The 20,970-nt window shown below is 46.4% G+C and overlaps 1 protein-coding gene across 1 annotated transcript in view; it reads left to right on the top strand.

Annotated features, from left to right (window-relative positions):
* mtx3 (metaxin 3) overlaps positions 1-20,028 on the top strand; it is a 30,802-nt gene extending 10,774 nt beyond the window's left edge. Inside the window, exons 5-9 of the mRNA XM_055631696.1 lie at positions 72-254; positions 3,575-3,651; positions 8,459-8,616; positions 15,756-15,835; positions 18,345-20,028. Of these exons, the coding sequence (XP_055487671.1) occupies positions 72-254; positions 3,575-3,651; positions 8,459-8,616; positions 15,756-15,835; positions 18,345-18,404 (558 nt within the window). The 3' untranslated portion in view covers positions 18,405-20,028. The remainder of the gene's footprint in view (positions 1-71; positions 255-3,574; positions 3,652-8,458; positions 8,617-15,755; positions 15,836-18,344) is intronic.
* Positions 20,029-20,970: the final 942 nt, after the last annotated feature.

The following is a 20,970-nucleotide window of genomic DNA, read 5'->3' as shown; positions in this document are numbered from 1 at the left end:
CATGTGACAATAAACTAGATTAGCTCACTAGCTAACTCATTTATATGTTGTTTAATGACAATTCTGTGCAGCTGCATGCTTTCTGGGTGGACATCGAGAATTACTGCAATCTGACGCGGCCATGGTTTGCTTCGAGAATTCCCTTTCCGTTGAATTTCTACATACCAGGGCAGATGTCGAGGTGTGCCATGAATCAGATTGTTCTGTCCAGGGGGGAACCTCCTTTCTTCAACATCAAGGAGGTGGAAACACAGGTAAGGGAGCCAACACCGACCGACCCCTGATCACTTCCAGAAGGCTTTCGACAAGGTCCCACATAAGAGATTAGTATACAAACTTAAAGCACAAGGCATTGGGGGTTCAGTATTGATGTGGATAGAGAACTGGCTGGCAAACAGGAAGCAAAGAGTAGGAGTAAACGGGTCCTTTTCACAATGGCGGGCAGTGACTAGTGGGGTACCCCAAGGCTCAGTGCTGGGACCCCAGCTATTTACAATATATATTAATGATCTGGATGAGGGAATTGAAGGCAATATCTCCAAGTTTGCGGATGACACTAAGCTGGGGGGCAGTGTTAGGTGTGAGGAGGATGCTAGGAGACTGCAAGGTGACTTGGATAGGCTGGGTGAGTGGGCAAATGTTTGGCAGATGCAGTATAATGTGGATAAATGTGAGGTTATCCATTTTCGTGGCAAAAACGGGAAAGCAGACTATTATCTAAATGGTGGCCGATTGGGAAAGGGGGAGATGCAGCGAGACCTGGGTGTCATGGTACACCAGTCATTGAAGGTAGGCATGCAGGTGCAGCAGGCAGTAAAGAAAGTGAATGGTATGTTAGCTTTCATTGCAAAAGGATTTGAGTATAGGAGCAGGGAGGTTCTACTGCAGTTGCACAGGGTCTTGGTGAGACCACACCTGGAGTATTGCGTACAGGTTTGGTATCCAAATCTGAGGAAGGACATTATTGCCATAGAGGGAGTGCAGTAGGCCATTCGGCCCTTCGAGCCTGCACCGCCATTCAATATGATCATGGCTGATCATCCAACTCAGTATCCCGTACCTGCCTTCTCTCCATACCCCCTGATCCCCTTAGCCAGAAGGGCCACATGTAACTCCCTCTTAAATATAGCCAATGAACTGGCCTCAACTACCCTCTGTGGCAGAGAGTTTCAGAGATTCACCACTCTCTGTGTGAAAAAAGTTCTTCTCATCTCGGTTTTAAAGGATTTCCCCCTTATCCTTAAGCTGTGACCCCTTGTCCTGGACTTCCCCAACATCGGGAACAATCTTCCTGCATCTAGCCTGTCCAACCCCTTAAGAATTTTGTAAGTTTCTATAAGATCCCCCCTCAATCTCCTAAATCCTAGAGAGTATAAACCAAGTCTATCCAGTCTTTCTTCATAAGACAGTCCTGACATCCCAGGAATCAGTCTGGTGAACCGTCTCTGCACTCCCTCTATGGCAATAATGTCCTTCCTCGGATTTTGAGACCAAAACTGTACGCAATACTCCAGGTGTGGTCTCACCAAGACCCTGTACAACTGCAGTAGAACCTCCCTGCTCCTATACTCAAATCCTTTTGCAATGAAAGCTAACATACCATTCGCTTTCTTTACTGCCTGCTGCAACTGCATGCCTACCTTCAATGACTGTACCATGACACCCAGGTCTCGCTGCATCTCCCCCTTTCCCAATCTGCCACCATTTAGATGGGACATGTTGGCCGGTGTGGGCACGTTGGGTCGAAGGGCTTGTTTCCCTGCTCTATCACCACGACTATCTTTCCCTCTCAGTCCCATTCCCCTGCCTTCTCCGCTTTTTGTTTCTGTTATTGAAAGATATTTATTCTTTTTAGTGGAAGCTAGATTTTAAATGTTTTCGAAAACATACCCAGCTTTTTTTTAAATTAAATGTGAACAACGTCAGTTGCATTTAAACTATTTCAATTATTTTTTAACACCACAACATATGCAGACCAAAGAAAAGCAACAGCCCAGTCATGTTCCTAAGTGACAGGAGCAGAATTAGACCATTCGGCCCATCAAGTCTACTCCGCCATTCAATCTGTGGCTGATCTATCTCTCCCTCCTAACCCCATCCTCCTGCCTTCTCCCCATAACCCCTGACATTCGTACTAATCGAGAATCTATCTATCTCTGCCTTAAAAATACCTATTGACTTGGCCTCCACAGCCTTCGGTGGCAATTAATTCCACAGATTCACCACCCTCTGAATAAAGAAATTCCACCTCATCAGGGACCTGGAACCCCTGACAGTCGTTTGACTAAATCGCTGTTTCCCAAACTCAGGCTGGGCTCTTAAATTGGTTGTTGGCTTGAAGGGTTGAAGACTGGGGAGAGAGAGGGGGAGAGGGGGGGGGGAGGAGGGGGGGGTGTGGGGGGGGAGGGAAGGGGTGGGGGGGGGAGGGGGGTGTTAGAGAGGGGAGGGGGAGTGTTAGGGAGGGGAGGGGGGGGGGAGGGGGGGATCCAAAAATATGAAAGCAAAGTTGGAGAAAATGTCAGCAAAAGTTGTTGAAACGATTGTACAAGTGTCAGCATGCAAGGCGCAGCTCGGGAGAGCAGCAGTACCACTCCATGCTGTTGCAATGCTCATTATGAGTCTTTTACTTCAAAATTCAATTTTGTTCTCAGTCATTGAATTTGATTTTTATTTGATGCCTTAATTTTCCAATTAAGCCAAAATAAAATATTTTGAAAGTCTCGAATCATTTTGACGGAATTATCAGTTCGTTTATTGTAATCTATCTGGTAAAATCTGTGCTGCAGACACAAATTAGTTTACTTTAGGGATGCAGCATGGAAACAGGCCCTTTGGCCCACCCAGTCCGCGCCGACCAGCGATCATCCCGTACACTGGTTCCATCCTACACACACTAGGGACAATTTACAGAAGCTGTTTAACCTGGCAAACCTGCACGTCTTTGGAGTGCGGGAGGAAACCGGAGCACCCGGAGAAAACCCAGGAGGAAACCTTGCCGAATTCTGCGCTTACAGCTTATGAACTTACGAAAATGACTTTCTAAGAATTTAGACATAAGGAACTACCGATGCTGGTATCTTGAACAAAACACTTAGGATTCTGTGAAGAATCCTCCTCCCGCCCCACCCCCCGAAACATCTGTCTCCTGCCTTTTGTCACCACTGATGCTGCCTGACCCACAGAGTTCCTCTATCATAGAACATAGAGCAGTGCAGCACAAGAACAGGCCCTTCAGCCCAAAACGTCTGTGCCAACCCCAATGCCGACCAGCTCTTATCTGCCTGCCATAATCCAATATGCCTATCCCAAAAGCTTGATCTATTCCTCTCATGATTTTGTACACCTCTATAAGATCACCCCTCATCGTCCTGCGCTCCAAGGAATAGAGTCCCAGCCTACTCAACCTCTCCCTATAGCTCAGGCCCTCGTCTCCTGGCAACATCCTCGTCAATCTTCTCTGCACCCTTTTCCAGCTTGCCAACATCTTTCCTTTACAACATGGTGCCCAAAACGGAACACAGTAGTGATACGTGTGTCAACTTAATTGTTGCTTATTTCCATCTGTTTTGCACAGATATACCGAGATGCGAAGGAATGTCTGAACCTTCTGTCTTATAGATTGGGAACATCTAATTTCTTCTTTGGGAAAACGTGAGTAATAAGAGGATAAAATGGTTCCATCATGTTGTTTTACTGAGTTGTGCAGCGTTTGGGGAAGGACATAAACGATGTACTGAGAACTTTAAATTCTGTTTAGTTCATCATGAATGAATCTCGAAGATAGACACAAAGTGCTGGAGTGACTCAGCGGGCCAGGCAGCATCTCTGGAGAAAAGAAATAGGTAATGTATCAAGTCGAGATCCTTCATCAAGAAAAGGGGAAGTACAACGGGATCTGGGGGTCCTTGTACATCAGTCTCTGAAAATAAGCATGCAGGTACAGCAGGCAGTGAAGAAAGCAAATGGCATGTTGGCCTTTATAACAAGAGGAGTTGAATATAGGGGCAAAGAGGTCCCTCTGCAGTTGTACAGGGCCCTAGTGAGACCACACCTGGAGTATTGTGTGCAGTTTTGGTCCCCTAATTTGAGGAAGGACATTCTTGCTATTGAGGGAGTGCAGCGTAGGTTTACAAGGTTAGTTCCCGGGATGGCGGGACTGTCATATGCTGTGAGAATGGAGCAGCTGGGTTTGTACACTCTGAAGTTTAGAAGGATGAGAGGCGATCTTATTGAGACATATAAGATTGTTAAGGGTTTGGACACGCTGGAGGCAGGAAATATGTTCCCGATGTTGGGGGAGTCCAGAACCAGTGGCCACAGTTTAAGAATATGGAGTAAGCCATTTAGAACGGAGATGAGGAAACACTTTTTCTCACAGAGAGTGGTGAGTCTGTGGACTTCTCTGCCTCAGAGGGTGGTGGAGGCAGGTTCTCTGGATGCTTTCAAGAGAGAGCTCTTAAAAATAGCGGGCTCTTAAAAATAGCGGAGTCAGCGGATATGGGGGGAAGGCAGGAACGGGGTACGGATTGGGGATGATCAGCCATGATCACATTGAAGGGCCGAATGGCCTACTCCTGCACCTATTGTCTATGGTCTATTGTATCAGAGGAAGGACTGAGGAAGGGTCTGGACCCGAGACGTCACCTATTCCTTCTCTCCAGGGATGCTGCCCGACCCATTGAGTTACTCCAGCTTTTTGTGCCTATCTTCAGTGTAAACCAGCATCTGCATTTCCTTGCTACACATAAGTTCATGTTCATAAGTGATAGGAGCAAAATTAGACCATTCGGCCCATCAGGTCTACTCCACCATTCAATCACGACTGATCTATCTCTCCCTCCTAACCCCATTTGCCTGCCTTTCCGTAAACCTTGGCACCTGCAATTAACCCCCAAACCTGTACGTCTTTGGAGTGTGGGAGGAAACCGGAGCACCCGGAGAAAACCCACGCAGGTCACGGTGGAGAATGTACAAACTCCGTACAGACAAGTACCCGTAGTCCGGATTGAACCCGGGTCCCTGGCACTGCAATTCATTCCTCATCGTTGAAAACATTAGCGACGCAGTGGCGCTGGTTTCCAACGGGAACGGTGACGGACGCACCACACATCTCTGTCCTCCAGTTCCTGCGGACTTCCGCCGCTGGAAGTATAGGATCCTGGTGTGTGTGTGTGTGTGCTTTATCATCGTTCCTTACAATGCCATGTACGACAGTGATCGCAACTTCTGCTGAAGTGTGGATGGCCGTTGGCTCGCTAGAAGCTCATCCGCCCTTTGACAGGTCTTGTTTTTGGTCCTGCTGGGGGGTCCACAGCCCCCTCCTCACCCGGCAAACCAGGTGGGGGAGACGGTTTAGTCGCCGACTATCCGACCACGGAGCAGGCAGCACGGGATTACACGGTACCCGTGGCGGGGGGGACTGTAAGGCTGCAACTTTACCGCTAGGCCGCATGAAGTAATCTCAAATGGGACCACTCAACCCAATATTTGACTGTATCCTCCACAACTGCCCCTGACTCCTCGTCAATGGGGAAAACTCCTTTAAAAATACTTCAAAGAAGAAGAGTAGAAGCCTCACTTGTGCGTGACTGAGATAAAATATCAAAGTGTTGGAATATAGAAACAAAGAACTGCAGATGTTGGTTTAATACCCAAAAGGACACAAAGTGCTGGAGTAACTCGGCGGGTTTGGCAGCAGCCCTGGAGAACATGGGTGGATGAAGTTTTGGGCGGGGGCCCTTCTTTAGAATCAGAATAACTCAGTGGGTCAGGCAGCATCTGTGGGGGGAATAGGAGAAGATGACATATCAGGTCTGGACTTACCCCATCCCATGCTCCTCTCTCTCCCAGCTTTCTTCCCTCCATTCCATCAGTTTGAAGCAGGGTCCCCGACCCGAAACTTTTTCCGCCCTTTTCTTTCCGCAGATGCTGCCTGACCACCTGAGTTCCTCTGGCTCTTTTTTTTTGTCTGCTCAGGATTCCAACATCTGCAGTCTCTTGAGTCTCCGTTGTTCTTTAAAGCGCGACCTAAAGGGCCGGTCCCACCAGCATGCGCCTGCATGCGGCAAGCGAGCCCTAACGTTGTCGCTTGAGCCATACGGCCTCACGGGGCCGGTCCCACTTAGATTGCCGGAGCCGTATGGAGTTGTGCGGAGCTGGTCCCGACATCGCGCGGGGCTCTGAAAAACTGACCGTGTTTAAAAATTCCGCCCGGCAACGGCCTGCCGGCCCGCAGCCGCCTCGACGTTGTGTCACTCACTCGACCTCCGCGCGGCTCCCGCTTCTGGTTTGGTCGCGCTTGCCGCATGTAGGCGCATGCTGGTGGGACCGGCCCTTTAGGTTGCGCTTGCCGCATGTAGACGCATGCTCGTGGGACAGGCCCTTTACTCCAAGAGCACAGTTAGATAGTGTAGTCAAGAAGGCTTTTAGCTTTCATCAGTTAGAGTATTGGAAATTGAAGTTGGGAGTTTCACGTTACACATATATGACGTTGGTGAGGCCACATTTAGAATATTGTGTTCCGCTTTGGTCACCATGTTATATTGAAAGATGTTGTCAAGCTGGAAAGTATTCAGAGAAGATTTACGAGGATGTTGCCAGAACTGGAGGGTCCGATGTGCAGAGAGAGGTTGAGCAGGCTGGAACTCTCTTCCTTGGAGGGTGATCTTTTAGAGGTGTATAAAATCATGAGAGGAATAGATCGGTAAACTCTAATCTGGCACACTTGGGACTTTAGTCGTGCCCGGCAGGCAGTTGTATGGACTGCTGGTTGTTACTTAATAGCCAACGGATTTAGACAGAGCAGCACAGAGATAGAGTTGCTGTCTGACAGCACTAGAAACCCAAGTTTGTTCCTGACCACTGGTGCTGCCTGTACGGAGTTTGTACATTCTCTCTTTAACCGCGATAACATTTCCCGGGTGCTCCGGTTTCCTCCCACGCTCCAAAGACGTACACGTTTGTCCGTTAATTGAATTCGCTAAAAGATGTGTAAATTGCCCGTAGTGTGTTGGATAGTGTTAGTGGATAATGCGGGGATTACTGGTCGGCACGGACTCGGTGGGCCGAATGGCCTGTTTCTGCGCTGTATGCCTAAACTATACTAAACTTTACTTCAGAGCTACAGCATGGGAACAGGCCCTTCGGCCCCCCGAGTCCACACCGACCATCGATCACCCGTTCACACTAGATCTCTGTTGTCCCAGTTTCGCATCCACTCCCTAAACACTGGGGGCAATTAACCTGAAAACCTGTACGTCTTTGTGACGTGGGTGAGAACCGGAGCACCCACAGAAAACCCACGAGGTTCACGGGGAGAATGTAGATACTCTGCACAGACAGCACCTGGAGTCGGGATCGAACCCAGGACTCTGGCGCTGTGAGGGAGCAAGTCTACTGTTGCGTCAACGTGCTGTCGGTAAGGCTGTAAAAGAAGAGACGGCAGGAGAATGTGTGTGAGAGGGTTAATTAGATCAGCCAGGATTGACTGCACTCAATGGCTTAATTCTGCTTGTGTGTCTTACAGTCCAAAATATTGATAAAGCTTTTACAATAACATCTCTGATATTGTGTTGTCTTTAAGTGTGGAAACAGGCCCTTCAGCCCAACTTGCCCACACTGGCCAACATGTCCCATCTACACTAGTCCCACTTGCCTGTGCTTGGTCCATATCCCTCCAAACCAGTCCTGTCCATGCACCTGTCCAAATGTTTCTTAAACGCTGCCTCAACTACCTCCTCCGGCAGCTCGTTTAATACACCCACAATCCTTTGTGTGAAAAAGTTGCCCCACAGGTTCCTGTTAAATTTTTCCCATTCACCTTAAACCCGTGTCCTCTGGTTCTCGATGCTCCAACTCTCGGCAGGAGACTCTGTGCATCTACCCGATCTATTCCTCTCATGATTTATACACCTCCATCCGCCTGCGCTCCAAGGAATAGGGTCCCGGCCTACACAACCTCTCCCTATAGCTCAGGCTGTCGAGTCCTGGCAACATCCTCGTACACCAGGGGCCACAGTTTAAGAATAAGGAGTAAGCCATTTAGAGCGGAGACGAGGAAACACTTTTTCTCACAGAGAATGGTGAGTCTGTGGAATTCTCTGCCTCGGAGGGCGGTGGAGGCCAGTTCTCTGGATGCTTTCAAGAGAGAGCTAGATAGGGCTCTTAAAAATAGCGGAGTCAGGGGATCTGGAGAGAAGGCAGGAACGGGGTGCTGATTGGGGATGATCGGCCATTGAATGGCGGTGCTGGCTCGAAGGGACGAATGGCCTACTGCTCCTGCACCTATTGTCTATTGTCTATATCTTCTCTGGACCCTTTCCAGCTCGACAACATCTTTCCTATAACCCAGGGCCCAAAACTGCACACAATTACACTAAATGCAGCCTCAAGGAACAACTTCTTGTACGAGTGCATTTATTTGTACGTTGCAATTTATTTTAATCGTTTCTCGTTTCAGACCAACGAGTTTTGATGCCTTTGCCTTTGGATTTCTGGCTCCGCTCTATAAAGCAGAGCTGCCTAACGCCCATCTGCAGAAACATTTGCATCAGCTCCGAAACCTGTGCCACTTCTGTGATCACATCTTGACTCAGTACTTTGCGCAAAGCTCTGCAGGTGAGTCACTGGGCATGCTGGGGGGGGGAAAGATGTGCGTACTTGACCCAAGTTAATCGTTAGCTCGGAGAAAATACAGCGGCCTCCTGTCACTACTTATTTATGGGTCATTGTGTGTATCGAGAACAGTCAGCGAGGAGGGGGAAGAAGGGGGTGTGAGTAATTTGTTGCTTTAGTCAATATGTACTTGTGAAATTGGTTTCATCATGCAAGTGATGCAAGGATTGTGTTAAGAGTGTGGCACAAATGGAGTGCAGTGTGATGAAGTCAAATCAAATCAAATTTATTTATAAAGCACGTTTAAAAACAGCCCATGTTGACCAAAGTCGTAGTCATAGAGTGGCCCCACTTCGGCCCCACTTGCCCACACCGGCCAACAGTGTCTCAGCTACACTAGTCCCACCTGCCTGCGCTTGGTTCATTATCAAGGATGCAGAAAGTTGTGACCACTGCCCAGTCCATCATCGGCTCTGACCTCCCCACCATCGAAGGGATCTATCGCAGTCGCTGCCTCAAAAAGGCAGCTAACATCATCAAGGACCCACACCATTCTGGCCACGCACTCATCTCTCAGCTCCCATTGGGCAGAAGGTACAGGAGTCGAAAATCTGTTACATCCAGGTTTGGGAACAGCCTCTTCCCCACAGCCATCAGGCTATTAAACTCAGCAACAAACAGACTCTGAACTGTAACCGCCTATTGCACTTTATCTGCTTATTTATGTGTATATTGAACTGATCTGTTCTGGATTTTTGCGTACAATATTCTGTTGTGCTGCAGCAAGCAAGAATTGCATTGTCCTATCTGGGACACATGACAATAAAATCTCTTGACTTGACTCGATCCCTCCAAACCTGTCCTATCCATGTACCCGCCTAACTGTTTCCTAAACGATGGGATAGTCCCACCCGCAACTACCTCCTCTGGCAGCTTGTTCCATACACCCACCGCCCTTTGTGTGAAAAAGTTACCCCTCAGCTTCCTATTAAATCTTTTCCCCTTCACCTTAAACCAATGGTCTCTGGTCCTCGATTCACCTTCTCTGGGCAAGAGGCAACTGAAAAAATAGTTTCTAATAGAAAAGTAAAAGAAAGAAAAAGAGGGAAAAGAAAAGAGTAAGGGAAGTAAGGATGTGTAAACCCCTGGTGTACCAGTCCAAGAGTTGTTTGAGAAGAGTTAACAAGTGATAGTTTGTAGAAGAAAACACCCGTAGTTGTAAAAAACCCCAGAAAAACAGAAAGGGGATATACCTACTTCATATCTTTCCACACCCCTCACCCAGTTCAGAAACGGTTAATTTCACGAGTTATGTTGCACCATATTATACTTGTAATAAATCGATGAAAGGAGACCATATCTTTAAGAATTGCTCTGATTTTCCTGCTAGGACGAATCTCATATCTTCAAGATGTGGCGTCTCAGACATGCTGGTGATCCACATTTTAAGCGTTGGGGTGGGTGCATTTTTCCCAAATTTGAGTTGTAGTTAAGGAAACGTCTTTGAAATGAAGTTAGCTCAGAGCCGGCTCTCATGATTTTGTACACCACTATAAGAGCACCCCTCATCCTTCTGCGCTCCAAGGAATAGAGTCCCAGCCTACTCTATCTCTCCCTAATGCTCACACCATCCTGGCAACATACTCGGAAAGATCATCAGTGAACCTTTGCAACTTTGTCAGTACCAAGGCGTGCACCATTTGTGTATTGCCCACTTGAGGTCTGCTATATGATTTTACCGGGTTGTATGCAAAACATAGCAGCTCGCAAGTGATAGGAGCAGAATTAGGCCATTCGGCCCATCAGATCTACTCCATTCAATCGTGGCTGATCCATCTTTCCCTCTCAACCCCAAGGCCTGCCTTCTCCCCATAACCCCTGAAACCCGCGCTAATTCAGAACCTTGATTACAATCTCACTGTACCTGGCTACCTGTGACAATAAGGTATCGTTGAATGTCATCCACCTTGGCCCAGTGGCAAAAGCAGAACCGATAACAGACTTCAGAGTTGTTTCACGAGCAGAGATTAAGTGGGTCCAGGTAACTGAAATAGTAAGCGTTTAGTTAGCAAGCACACAAAAATGAATAAACCAGAGGCTCTCGATCTTGAGAGGCAGAAGAGAAAGGAGTGGAGTCATAGAGAGATACAGCATGGAAACAGGCCCTTCGGCCCACCTTGCTCACGCTGACCAACATGCCCCATCCGCACTAGTCCCACCTGCCTGCCCTTAGAGGGGCCATATCCCTCTAAACCTATGTATGGGACGGAACTGCAGATGCTGGCTCGTACTGAAGGTAGACACCAACCGCTGATGTAACTCAGTGGGTCAGACACCATCCCAGGAGAAAAGGAATAGGCGACGTTTCGGGTCGAGACTCTTCTTCAGACTGGGCGTCGGTGAAAGGGGGACGAGAGATGTAGACGGTATTTGGAAGAAATGAATGGACGTTGTACTAAAAGCAGCGATAACCAAGGAAATGTGTGGCACACAACAGGCCCTTGTTTGCTGTGGGCTGGGTGATTAAAAGTAAACAGACAGAGGAACTTAGCAGAACGACAGTTATACAATGCCACAAATTGGGTGTGTGAGGGACCTAGAGAGAGGGAACACAAGGATACAGCAGGGGAAAAATAATAGTCCACGTTTCGTGTCGGAACCCTTCTTCAGACTGAAAGACCTTCTAAGGCAATCCGATCCATGTACCTGTCCAAATGTTTTTTTTTAATGTTGCGATAGTCCCTATCTCCTCAACTATCTCCTCCAGCAGCTCATTCCATACACCCACCAAGAAAAGTTGCCCCTCGGGTCCCTATTAAATCTTTCCACCCCCTCACCTTAAACCCATGTTTTCCGTTTCTTGATTCCCCTACTCTGGGCAAGAGACTCTGTGCATCTGCCCAGTCTATTCCTCTCATGATCTTATACATCTCTACAAGACCACCCCCTCATCCTCCTGCGCTCCGAGCTTTGTTTTGGAGCTCAGTTTGATTTTGTGGGTCAGGTTGGAAAGATATTTAGCCTCGGGAGTTTTAGATCAGTTTTGTTTAGAGATACAGCGTGGAAACAGGCCCTTTGGCCTGCTCAGTCCTCGCCGGCCAGCAAACCCCATACACTAGCACTATCCTACACACACTGGGGACAATTTACAATTTTGCACAAGCCAATTAACCTACAAACCTGTACGTCTTTGGAGAATGGGAGGAAATCGGAGCACTCGGAGAAAACCCGTGCACGTCACGGGGAGAACGTACAAACTCAGAACCGACGGCAGCGTAGTCAGGATGGAACCCAGGTCTCTGTTGCTGTAAGGTAGCAACACTCCACCGCTGCGCCAGCGTGCTGCACTAACAGTGCTGTAGAGCAAATATGCTGCAATGAAACTGGATTGTTACATCTCGAAGATATGAGATTTGTTCTAGCAGGAAAATCAAAACAATTCTTAAAGATATGGTCTCCTTTCATCGATTTATTACAAGTATAATATGGTACAACATAACTCGGGGAATTAACCATTTCAGAACTGGGTGATGGGTGTGGAAAGATATGAAGTAGGTATATTTCTTTTCTGTTCTGTTTTTTTTTCTCTTCTTCCTTTTTCTTTTCTATTTCTTTTTTTTGCTCTTCCTTTTTGGTCTTCTCTTTTTTCTACACCTCTATGGGCTCTTTCTTTCTATCTATCTATCCACAAACTACTAATTGTTTACTTTTGGGGCCTACACATCACTACTTTCCTCAATCTCTTCTTTTTTCTTCTTTTCTTGCGTCTATTATTTTTCTATTGTTAAATTTAAAACAAGAAGTTGTACACTAAATGTATTATGTTACTAGACTAAGTGGGACCCGTTGGGTCCCATGTTCACACGGGAGGGCTGGTCCCCCGACGCAATATTCCACCTCTCCACCAATTCCAATATTGGTGGCCAGTGGGGGGGCTTTCTGGAGCACTGGTATGGGTTCTTGGGGTGGCAGCTCAGTCCCTCAAGCCTGATCTGCTGGCAGCTCACTCACGGCTGGTGGGCTGGCAGTTGACTCATGCCTATTCCTTGAAATTCCATTTCAAGCAGGTTGCAAGGCCACCAAATTCAAGTGCAGTTTCTTACCACTATGAGTAGGGTGCAAGGCCACCAAATTCAGTGCAGTTTCATACCACTTCAAGCAGGATCGAAGGCCACCAAATTCAAGTGCAGTTTCATTACACTTCAAGCAGGGTCGAAGGCCACCAAATTCAAATGCAGCTTCATACCATTTCATGCAGGGTGAAACCACCGTAAAACCACACAAAACACCAAACTCACAGTTCAGTAGACAATCAGTGTGTTCAGTTGATTCACAGATCAGCCAGAGTCATGACCTCTCCCTCCCCCATCATGCAGAGACTGAGCCACACCCACACTTCTGGGTTTTATAACCCCTCCCTCTCCGACCGGAAAAGGTGTGGCTTTCAGGGCGTGATTAACAGGAGAGAGATTCTCAACATTTTTTAAACACTAATAACACTTGCTCAGCGGAGGGGGGACTGAGTAAGATGGCCAAAAATCACAGCCGTAAGTGGTAGCGTTTTATCTAAAATGAATATACAGAGCAAACAGGAAGTGCATTTGCAGTAGTGCCTTTTAACTTCAAGCCAAAGCACCCAAGCCGCCATTTGCAGTAAGTAGTGCCTTTCAACTTCAAGCCAAAGCACCAAGCCACCATTTGCAGTAAGTAGTGTCTTTCAACTTCAAGCCAAAGCACACAAGCCGCCATTTGCAGTAAGTAGTGCCTTTCAACTTCAAGTCAAAGCACCCAAGTCACCATTTGCAGTAAGTAGTGCCTTTCATCTTCAAGCCAAATCACCCAAACAACCATTTGCAGGCAGTGCCTTTTTACCTCAAACAAACCATATTTTCATTTTCAAACCACATTAAGGGTACTCACAGTTGTGTAGACATTTGTTCAGTGTTATTCAGAGCTCAGCGAGACGTGACCCTTGGCTTCATCCATCTTGCAGAGACTGAGTGAGGCACACCACTTCCTGGTTTTATAGTCCCTCCCCCTCCCTCCAGCAGGGGCAGCAGAGAGAATGGTGATTTTAAAAAAACCCATTAATATCTCTCTGATTTGTCATCGATTGGAAAAATCCTCCGCACCCGTAAGGCGGAGGGAGGCTCTGAGCGAGGTGGCCAAAAATGACGGCCGTATGTTGCGGCGTTCTGTCGGAAATCGCAGCACAGTGGGCCAAAAGCGGTCAAGATCAGAGATTTAGTAATATAGATATGCCATGGTTTATACGATTGTACATTGCTTCTAACAAAAATATATATATTTTAAAAGAAACTGGATTTTAGTGTGAAGTGAAGGACGCAGGTTGCAAAGATTATATTTTTAGACCGCTGTGTATATAAGATTAAAGAGCAGATCTAACGGCAAAAGAAATATTCAGAAGTATAGAAAAGGGAGATATTCTGATTTAAATTAGACCCCGGTTGATGTCAGAAAGCACATCTTAACGCAGTGGTGGAGATGTGGAATTCCAATTATCGCCACACTTGCCAAAATACAAATGTAACGCTATGTTAAATGTCAAAGCCAGGATTGATGGCATTCAGGGCAATGAAGCCATGAAGGGGTTGAGATATGAAGAAGTCTCAACATGCCTGCTTGGCACAAGTGTTGAGGGTGCCTAATGACTAGTCCCGTTCTCCGAGGTCCACACATGTTAATAAATCTCAGTGCAGACCGTCTACTGACTGGATATTGGGTTTCATGCACATCTGGGGATGGTGGGAAGGGTTTCGATGCAAGCAGACCTAACATTTCTCATCATGCCCAGGAGAGTGAATAAGGTAAAGGAAAATGTTTTGTCAGCTTATTCAAAGCTGACTTCAGAGTGAATCCCATCTGATTTGAAGATAGACGCATAGTGCTGGAGCAACTTGGCGGGTCAGGCAGCAACTTCGGAAAAAGGAGCAGTTCTTAAGTTCTTGGAGCAGGAATATGCGATTCGACCCATCAAGTCAGTCTACTCCACCATTCAATCATGGCTGATCTATCTTTCCCTCTCAGCCCCATTCTCCTGCCTTTTCCCCATTACCCCAAACACACGTACTAATGAAGAATCTGTCAATATCTGCCTTACAAATATCCTTTGACTTGGCCTCCACAGCCTTCTGAGGCAAAGAAATCCACAGTTTCACCACCCTCTGACTAAAGAAATCCCTCAACATCTCCTTCCTAAAGGAACGTCCTTGAAATCTGAGGTTATGAACTCTAGTCCTAGACTCTCCCAGTGGTGGAAACATCCTCTCCACACCTACTCTAAACAGGCCTTTCACTAGTCAGTAAGTTTCAATGAGGTTCCCCCTCATCCTTCCAAACTCCTTTGAGTAAAGGCCCGGTGCTGTCAAACGCTCATCATATGTTAACCCACTCATTTCTGGGATCATTCTTGTAAACCTCCTCAGGACCCTCTCCAGGGCCAACACATCCTTCCTCAGATATGGTGCCCAAAACTGCTCCAAATGCCGTCTAACCAGCGCCTTGTAGAGCCTCAGCTTTACAACCTGTTTTTGTATTCTGGTTCCCTTGAAATAAATGTTAGCATTGCACCATGTTGTCCAGCGATGCTCCAGGACCCAATAGACAACAGACAACAGGTGCAGGAGTAGGCTAGACGGCCCTTCAAGCCAGCACCGCCATTCAGTGTGATCATGGCTGATCATCCACAATCAGTCCCCCGTTGAGTTACTCTAGTATGATGTGCCCACCTCTCGCCGGGCTTTGTCCCACCCCAAACTCTGTTTTCCAGCTATGTGTTCACCCCCAACAAAGCTGAAAACAGCCTGAAGAAGGACCCCGACCCGAAACGTCACCTGTCCATATTCTCCAGAGATGCTGCCTGACCCGCTGAGTTACTCCAGCACTTTTATCTCTATTTTATTTTGTAAACCAGCGCCTGCCGTTCCTTGTGTCACCGAAATACGTTGATTTTGCAGAAACCAAGATATACAGCAGAGGTAACGTGTGGACTTGCGGACAGCTGAGTTAGATGTGATGTGAAGGTCATTCAGTCCTGAGAGTATTTCAGGTCTTATATAGATAGTCCTTTTGTCTCTCTCTTGTTTAAAATACATCTCTCTCTAATTTTCTTTCCGTATTAGTCACCTCTGAGGAAATGATGGATGAAAACCTGCAGAAGCTAACCCAACTTGTCAATAAGGAATGCAACTTAATCGAAAAGGTTGATCACTTTAATCATTTTCTATCGAGCTGATTTGTTTCATGGTTTCCTCCCACTCTCCAAAGACGTGAAAGTTTGTAGGTTAATTGGCTTTGGGTAAAATTATAAATTGGCTAGGATCGAACTAGGGCGATCGTTGGTCGGTGTGGACTCGGTGGGCCGAAGGGCCTATTTCCACGCTGTATCATAGTCACCTTACTGCTGCACACAAACTAAACTAAACTGCATTTTTGATCTTAACGGTGGTAGACAAAAATGCTGGAGAAACTCAGCGGGTGAGGCAGCATGTATGGAGCGAGGGAATAGGTGACGTTTCGATCGAGACCCTTCTTCAGACTGATGTGGGGGGGCTTCAGTTATTACAGAGCTAATATTTAGATTTGCGTAATCAACTTGAAAATCAAATTGGGTAAATATTTTGTCAAGACAAGTTCATTTATTTCATAGTTACACACTATACATTGTCAGCTTTAAATAATAGGCTCAATAACCGGCTTTGAAATCAATTTTCCTGTTTCATAAAAAAGGCAAATGTTATCATTTTGTTATTTGACCCATTCCTAACTGACACAAAGACAGTGGTAGGTATATGGAACGAGCTGCCAGTTGAAGTAGTTGAGGCAGGAACATAAAACAGTACAGCACAGACGCAGGCCTTCGGTCCACATTGTTTGTGCAGACATGATGCCAAGTTCATAACAAGAGGATTTCAGTATAGGAGTAGAGAGGTTCTTCTGCAGTTGTATAGGGCTCTGGTAAGACCACATCTGGAGTATTGCGTACAGTTTTGGTCTCCTAATTTGAGGAAGGACATCCTCGTGATTGAGGCAGTGCAGCGTAGGTTCACCAGATTGATCCCTGGGATGGCGGGACTGTCATATGAGGAAAGATTGAAAAGACTAGGCTTGTATTCACTGGAGTTTAGAAGGATGAGGGGGGATCTTATAGAAACATATAAAATTATAAAAGGACTGGACAAGCTAGATGCAAGAAAAATGTTCCCAATGTTGGGCGAGTCCAGAACCAGGGGCCACACAGTCTTAGAATAAAGGGGAGGCCATTTAAGACTGAGGTGAGAAAACACTTTTTCACCCAGAGAGTTGTGAATTTGTGGAATTCCCTGCAACAGAGGGCAGTGGAGGCCAAATCACTGGGTGGATTTAAGAGAGAGTTAGATAGAGGCTAGTGGAATCAAGGGATATGGGGAGAAGGCAGGCACGGGTTATTGATTTGGGACGATCAGACATGATCACAATGTATGGCGGTGCTGGCTCGAAGGGCCGAATGGGCTCCTGCTACTATTTTCTATGTTTCTAAGTTAAACTGATCTCATCTGCCTGTACATGATCCATAACTCTCTATTCGCTACACTTCCATGTGCCCATTTAAAAGCCTCTTACATGGCACTATCGCATCTACCTCCAGCACCACCACCCGTTGCAATGCATTTCCTTGTACCTTGTACCTTCTGAAGAGTCCACCACTGGAAGTTGGACAATTTTATACTGGACAATTGTTTACATTTACCAAGCCAATGCACCTACAAACCTGTACGTCTTTGGAGTGTGGGAGGAAACCGAAGACCTCGGAGAAAACCCACGCAGGTCACGGGGAGAACGTACAAACTCCGTACAGACAGCGCCCGTAGTCAGGATCGAACCCGGGTCTCCGGCGCTGCATCTTGCTGTAAGGCTGCAACTCTGTCCAGCCCCCCACAATTCTAACAACATGGCCTGGGTAGAATGAATGTGGAGAGGATGTTTCCACTAGTGGCAGAGTCTAGGACCAGAATAAGAAGGAATTTCTTTAGTCAGAAGGTGGTGAATCTGTGGAATTCATTGCCAGAGACGGCTGTGGAGGCCAAGTCAATGGATATTTCTAAGGTGAAGATTAACATATTCTTGATTAGTGCGGGTGTCAGGAGTTATGGGGAGAAGGCAGGAGAATGGGGCTAGGAGGGAGATAGATCAGCCATGATTGAATGGCGGATTAGACTTGATGGGCCGAATGGCCTAATTCTGCTCCTATCACTTATGAACTGCTATGTTTTGCATACAACCCAGTAAAATTGGTTAGCAGACCTCAATGCATTTCGTTGTCTCTGTACTGTACACTGACAATGCCAATTAAAATTGAATCTGAATCTGAATCTGAATCTAGGCTGCACGTTTTGGTGCTGACAAAGTTTCAAAAGTTCACAGATGATCTTTAGAACTTATGAACTTTTAAAAGACATTTGGACATATACATGGTTAGGAAAGGTTTGGAGGGATATGAACCAGACTGTGGCAAAAGGGACTAACTTGGTGGAGCATCTTGGTCGGCACGGCCAAGATGGGCCGAAGGGCCTGTTTACGTGCTGTACGGCTCAACATGTGACTGGTGTTTAAAAGCAAAATCCATTGCAGCATAAGAAGCCATCAATGTTAACTTGCAAACAATTTTTGTAAGTTAAAGGGATTTTTAAACTCTTCAAAAAATAAGACCTTTGCGTGTCCTTTTCTTTCAGATGGACGACAATCTTCGCAACAGCCCCCAACATAAACCCCAGGGAGCCCCCCCTCTTTAAAAGTGGCAACCGCGACCAGTGAAGTGAACTCCTCGCAGCACTGACACGCCTTGACTGGCCTTGTTGCAGGGACGTATATATATATGCAGCAAGTCGGGGTAGGCAGATCTTTCACAGTTGCTACAGACACGCGAGGAGGAAGGTGGAGATGGGAGGTAAACAAAGAGACCTTCTCAAGGGGGTGTCTGAAACTGAACATGGGCAGAAGAAGCCATCCAGAAACCACGCACAAATCACTGGAGCTCGATTCTAATTCAGCGGCCGGTACTGAAGAAGCAGCCGCGTCTGTTCCGATGCGACGCCTCAGGCCTGCTTCTGAATTTGGCTTTTAAACGTTAAATTTAAGATCATGTGATAGGAGTAGAATTAGGCCATTCGGCCCATCAAGTCTACTCCGCCATTCAATCGTGGCCGATCTATCTCTCCCTCCTAGAGACAGATCAGCCACGACAGACTTAACCTGTTCACTGACAATAGACGTATGTGGTGCATATTAGGTTCCAATGAATGGTATGCATGGAACCAGATTAGTGAATGTAATAGCTGCTGACATGCCGGTGTTGATTGCTTCACCAAGTGGCTGCCAATTTTGGAGACATCAGTGTTTCCTAGAATATTCCTCTGTTTCCCCTTTCTTGTTTGCAATAGACTATAGCTGACCAACACTGGTCTGAATGTGCCAGCTACACATAGACGTCTTGCAGCGCTCATTACTGGGAGCTTGTTTGAACTGCACAGGTATTAACCTTGGGTAAACTATCTAAAATGCCCCAGTTACTATCCCTCAATCAATGCAATGCTGACGTTGTAGCTTTGTAGACACCTTTAGTGTAGAATTATAAAGAATTGTAATTTTATTTTCATAATATTTCCATACATTGGTTATCAAAGTATGGACAACACCTGAATGTATTTTAAAACAATATGGACTTCAGAGGTCCATAACAGGGCGGTAGAGTTGCTGCCTCACAGCGCCAGAAACCCGTGTTCGATCCTGACTACGGGTGCTGTCTGTAGAGAGTTTGCACGTTCTCCCCGTGATCGCGTGGGTTTTCACCCGGGTGCTCCGGTTTCCTCCCGCACTCCAAAGACGTGCAGGTTTATCGGTTAATTGGCTTAGGTAAAAATTATAAGTTGACCCCTAGTGTGTGTAGGATAGTGCTAGCTTTCGGGGTGATCGCCGTTCGGCGCGGACTCGGTGGGCCGAAGGGCCAGTTTCCACGCTGTACCTCTAAACTAAACTAAACTGAACTTAATAAGCAACATAAGCTTTTACAGCAAAACATGTCTTGAGCTCTACTCTGCAAAAGTGAATGTAATGGCTTGTGATCCATGGGAAAACCACTTGATTCATCTTGGATCAATACTCCCTATCAGATTTAGTTCCCATGCTGCAGGGAACAGAGAAGTCACTGAATTGATGTAATGTGCTTTAATATCATCCTGGACAATTTGGAGCTTTTTTTTTTAGAAGTGGAATATTAACAAATTGATTTTAACAGTATCATTTGAAACCCAGCCATTCAAGGATAGTAGCGACTTAGTGAAAGCATCCAGGTTTTGAACTGGAAATTTGCTTCAGGTTTAGGTTAAATCGATAAGTGAATACAAAGAATATCAATTTTTTTAAAATCGACAACAAAATCGAATGTACAGTATCTGGTGTAGGCTCTGATATATCGGCGGGACCAAGCGCAGGCTGGGCGATCATTTCACTGAACACTTCCGCTCAGTCCGCCTAGGGCTACGTGACCTCCCGGTTGCCAAACACTTTAACATTCCCGCACTGACCTTTCTGTCCTGGGCCTCCCCCATTGTCAGAGTGAGGCCACAAATTGGAGGAACAGCATCTCCTATTTCGCCTGGGTGGCTCACACCCCAGCGGTATGAACTTCGATTTCTCTAATTTCAAGTAACCCCGACATTCCCTCCTCCACCCTAGTCGGCCTAGTAGTTCCAACGTTTGCATCCTTGAATCCCTTTGTTATGATCCTCTTCCCTAGCCAACGATGGACATCACGGGCTCCATCCCTCTGTGGCCATCTGTTGCTGGCCCTGATTTCTTCTGGCCTTTTCCTACCTCCAGTTCTCTGCCCCAACCCCCCCCTCCACCCACCTCCATCACCCTCTACTGACAAAGAGGGGTGTGGGGAAAAACCCTTCTGGGCTCAAAATATCAACTATTTTCTCTGGAGATGCTGCCTGATCCGCTGAATTGCTCCAGCACTTTGTATCTATCTTCCGTAAAAACCTACAGATGCTGTTAAACAAGAAGTGAAAACTGCAAAATGCTGAGTCAGCGTCTGGGAAAATAAATTTGGGTCAAAAATCGTTTGTTAAAAAAATGAATATGACATGGTTTAATATTCTACTGTGATAAAACCAACTCATTTGTAGAGGGCTCATGAATTATTATGCCACTGATGACAGATTTTATAGAATTAGATTCTGCCTTGATGTTCATTCTACTAAAAAGTGGAATTCATTTTCATGAAATAATGGGAAGAGGCTAAATATATAATACATTTATAATAATATCTAACACATTTATAACAATAATACAATA

Source organism: Leucoraja erinacea, chromosome 3, assembly GCF_028641065.1.
Source record: "Leucoraja erinacea ecotype New England chromosome 3, Leri_hhj_1, whole genome shotgun sequence".
NCBI classification, from domain to species: domain Eukaryota; kingdom Metazoa; phylum Chordata; class Chondrichthyes; order Rajiformes; family Rajidae; genus Leucoraja; species Leucoraja erinaceus.
Note: the sequence above shows the minus strand (reverse complement) of the source record. Positions and strands in the feature narration are given on the sequence as shown.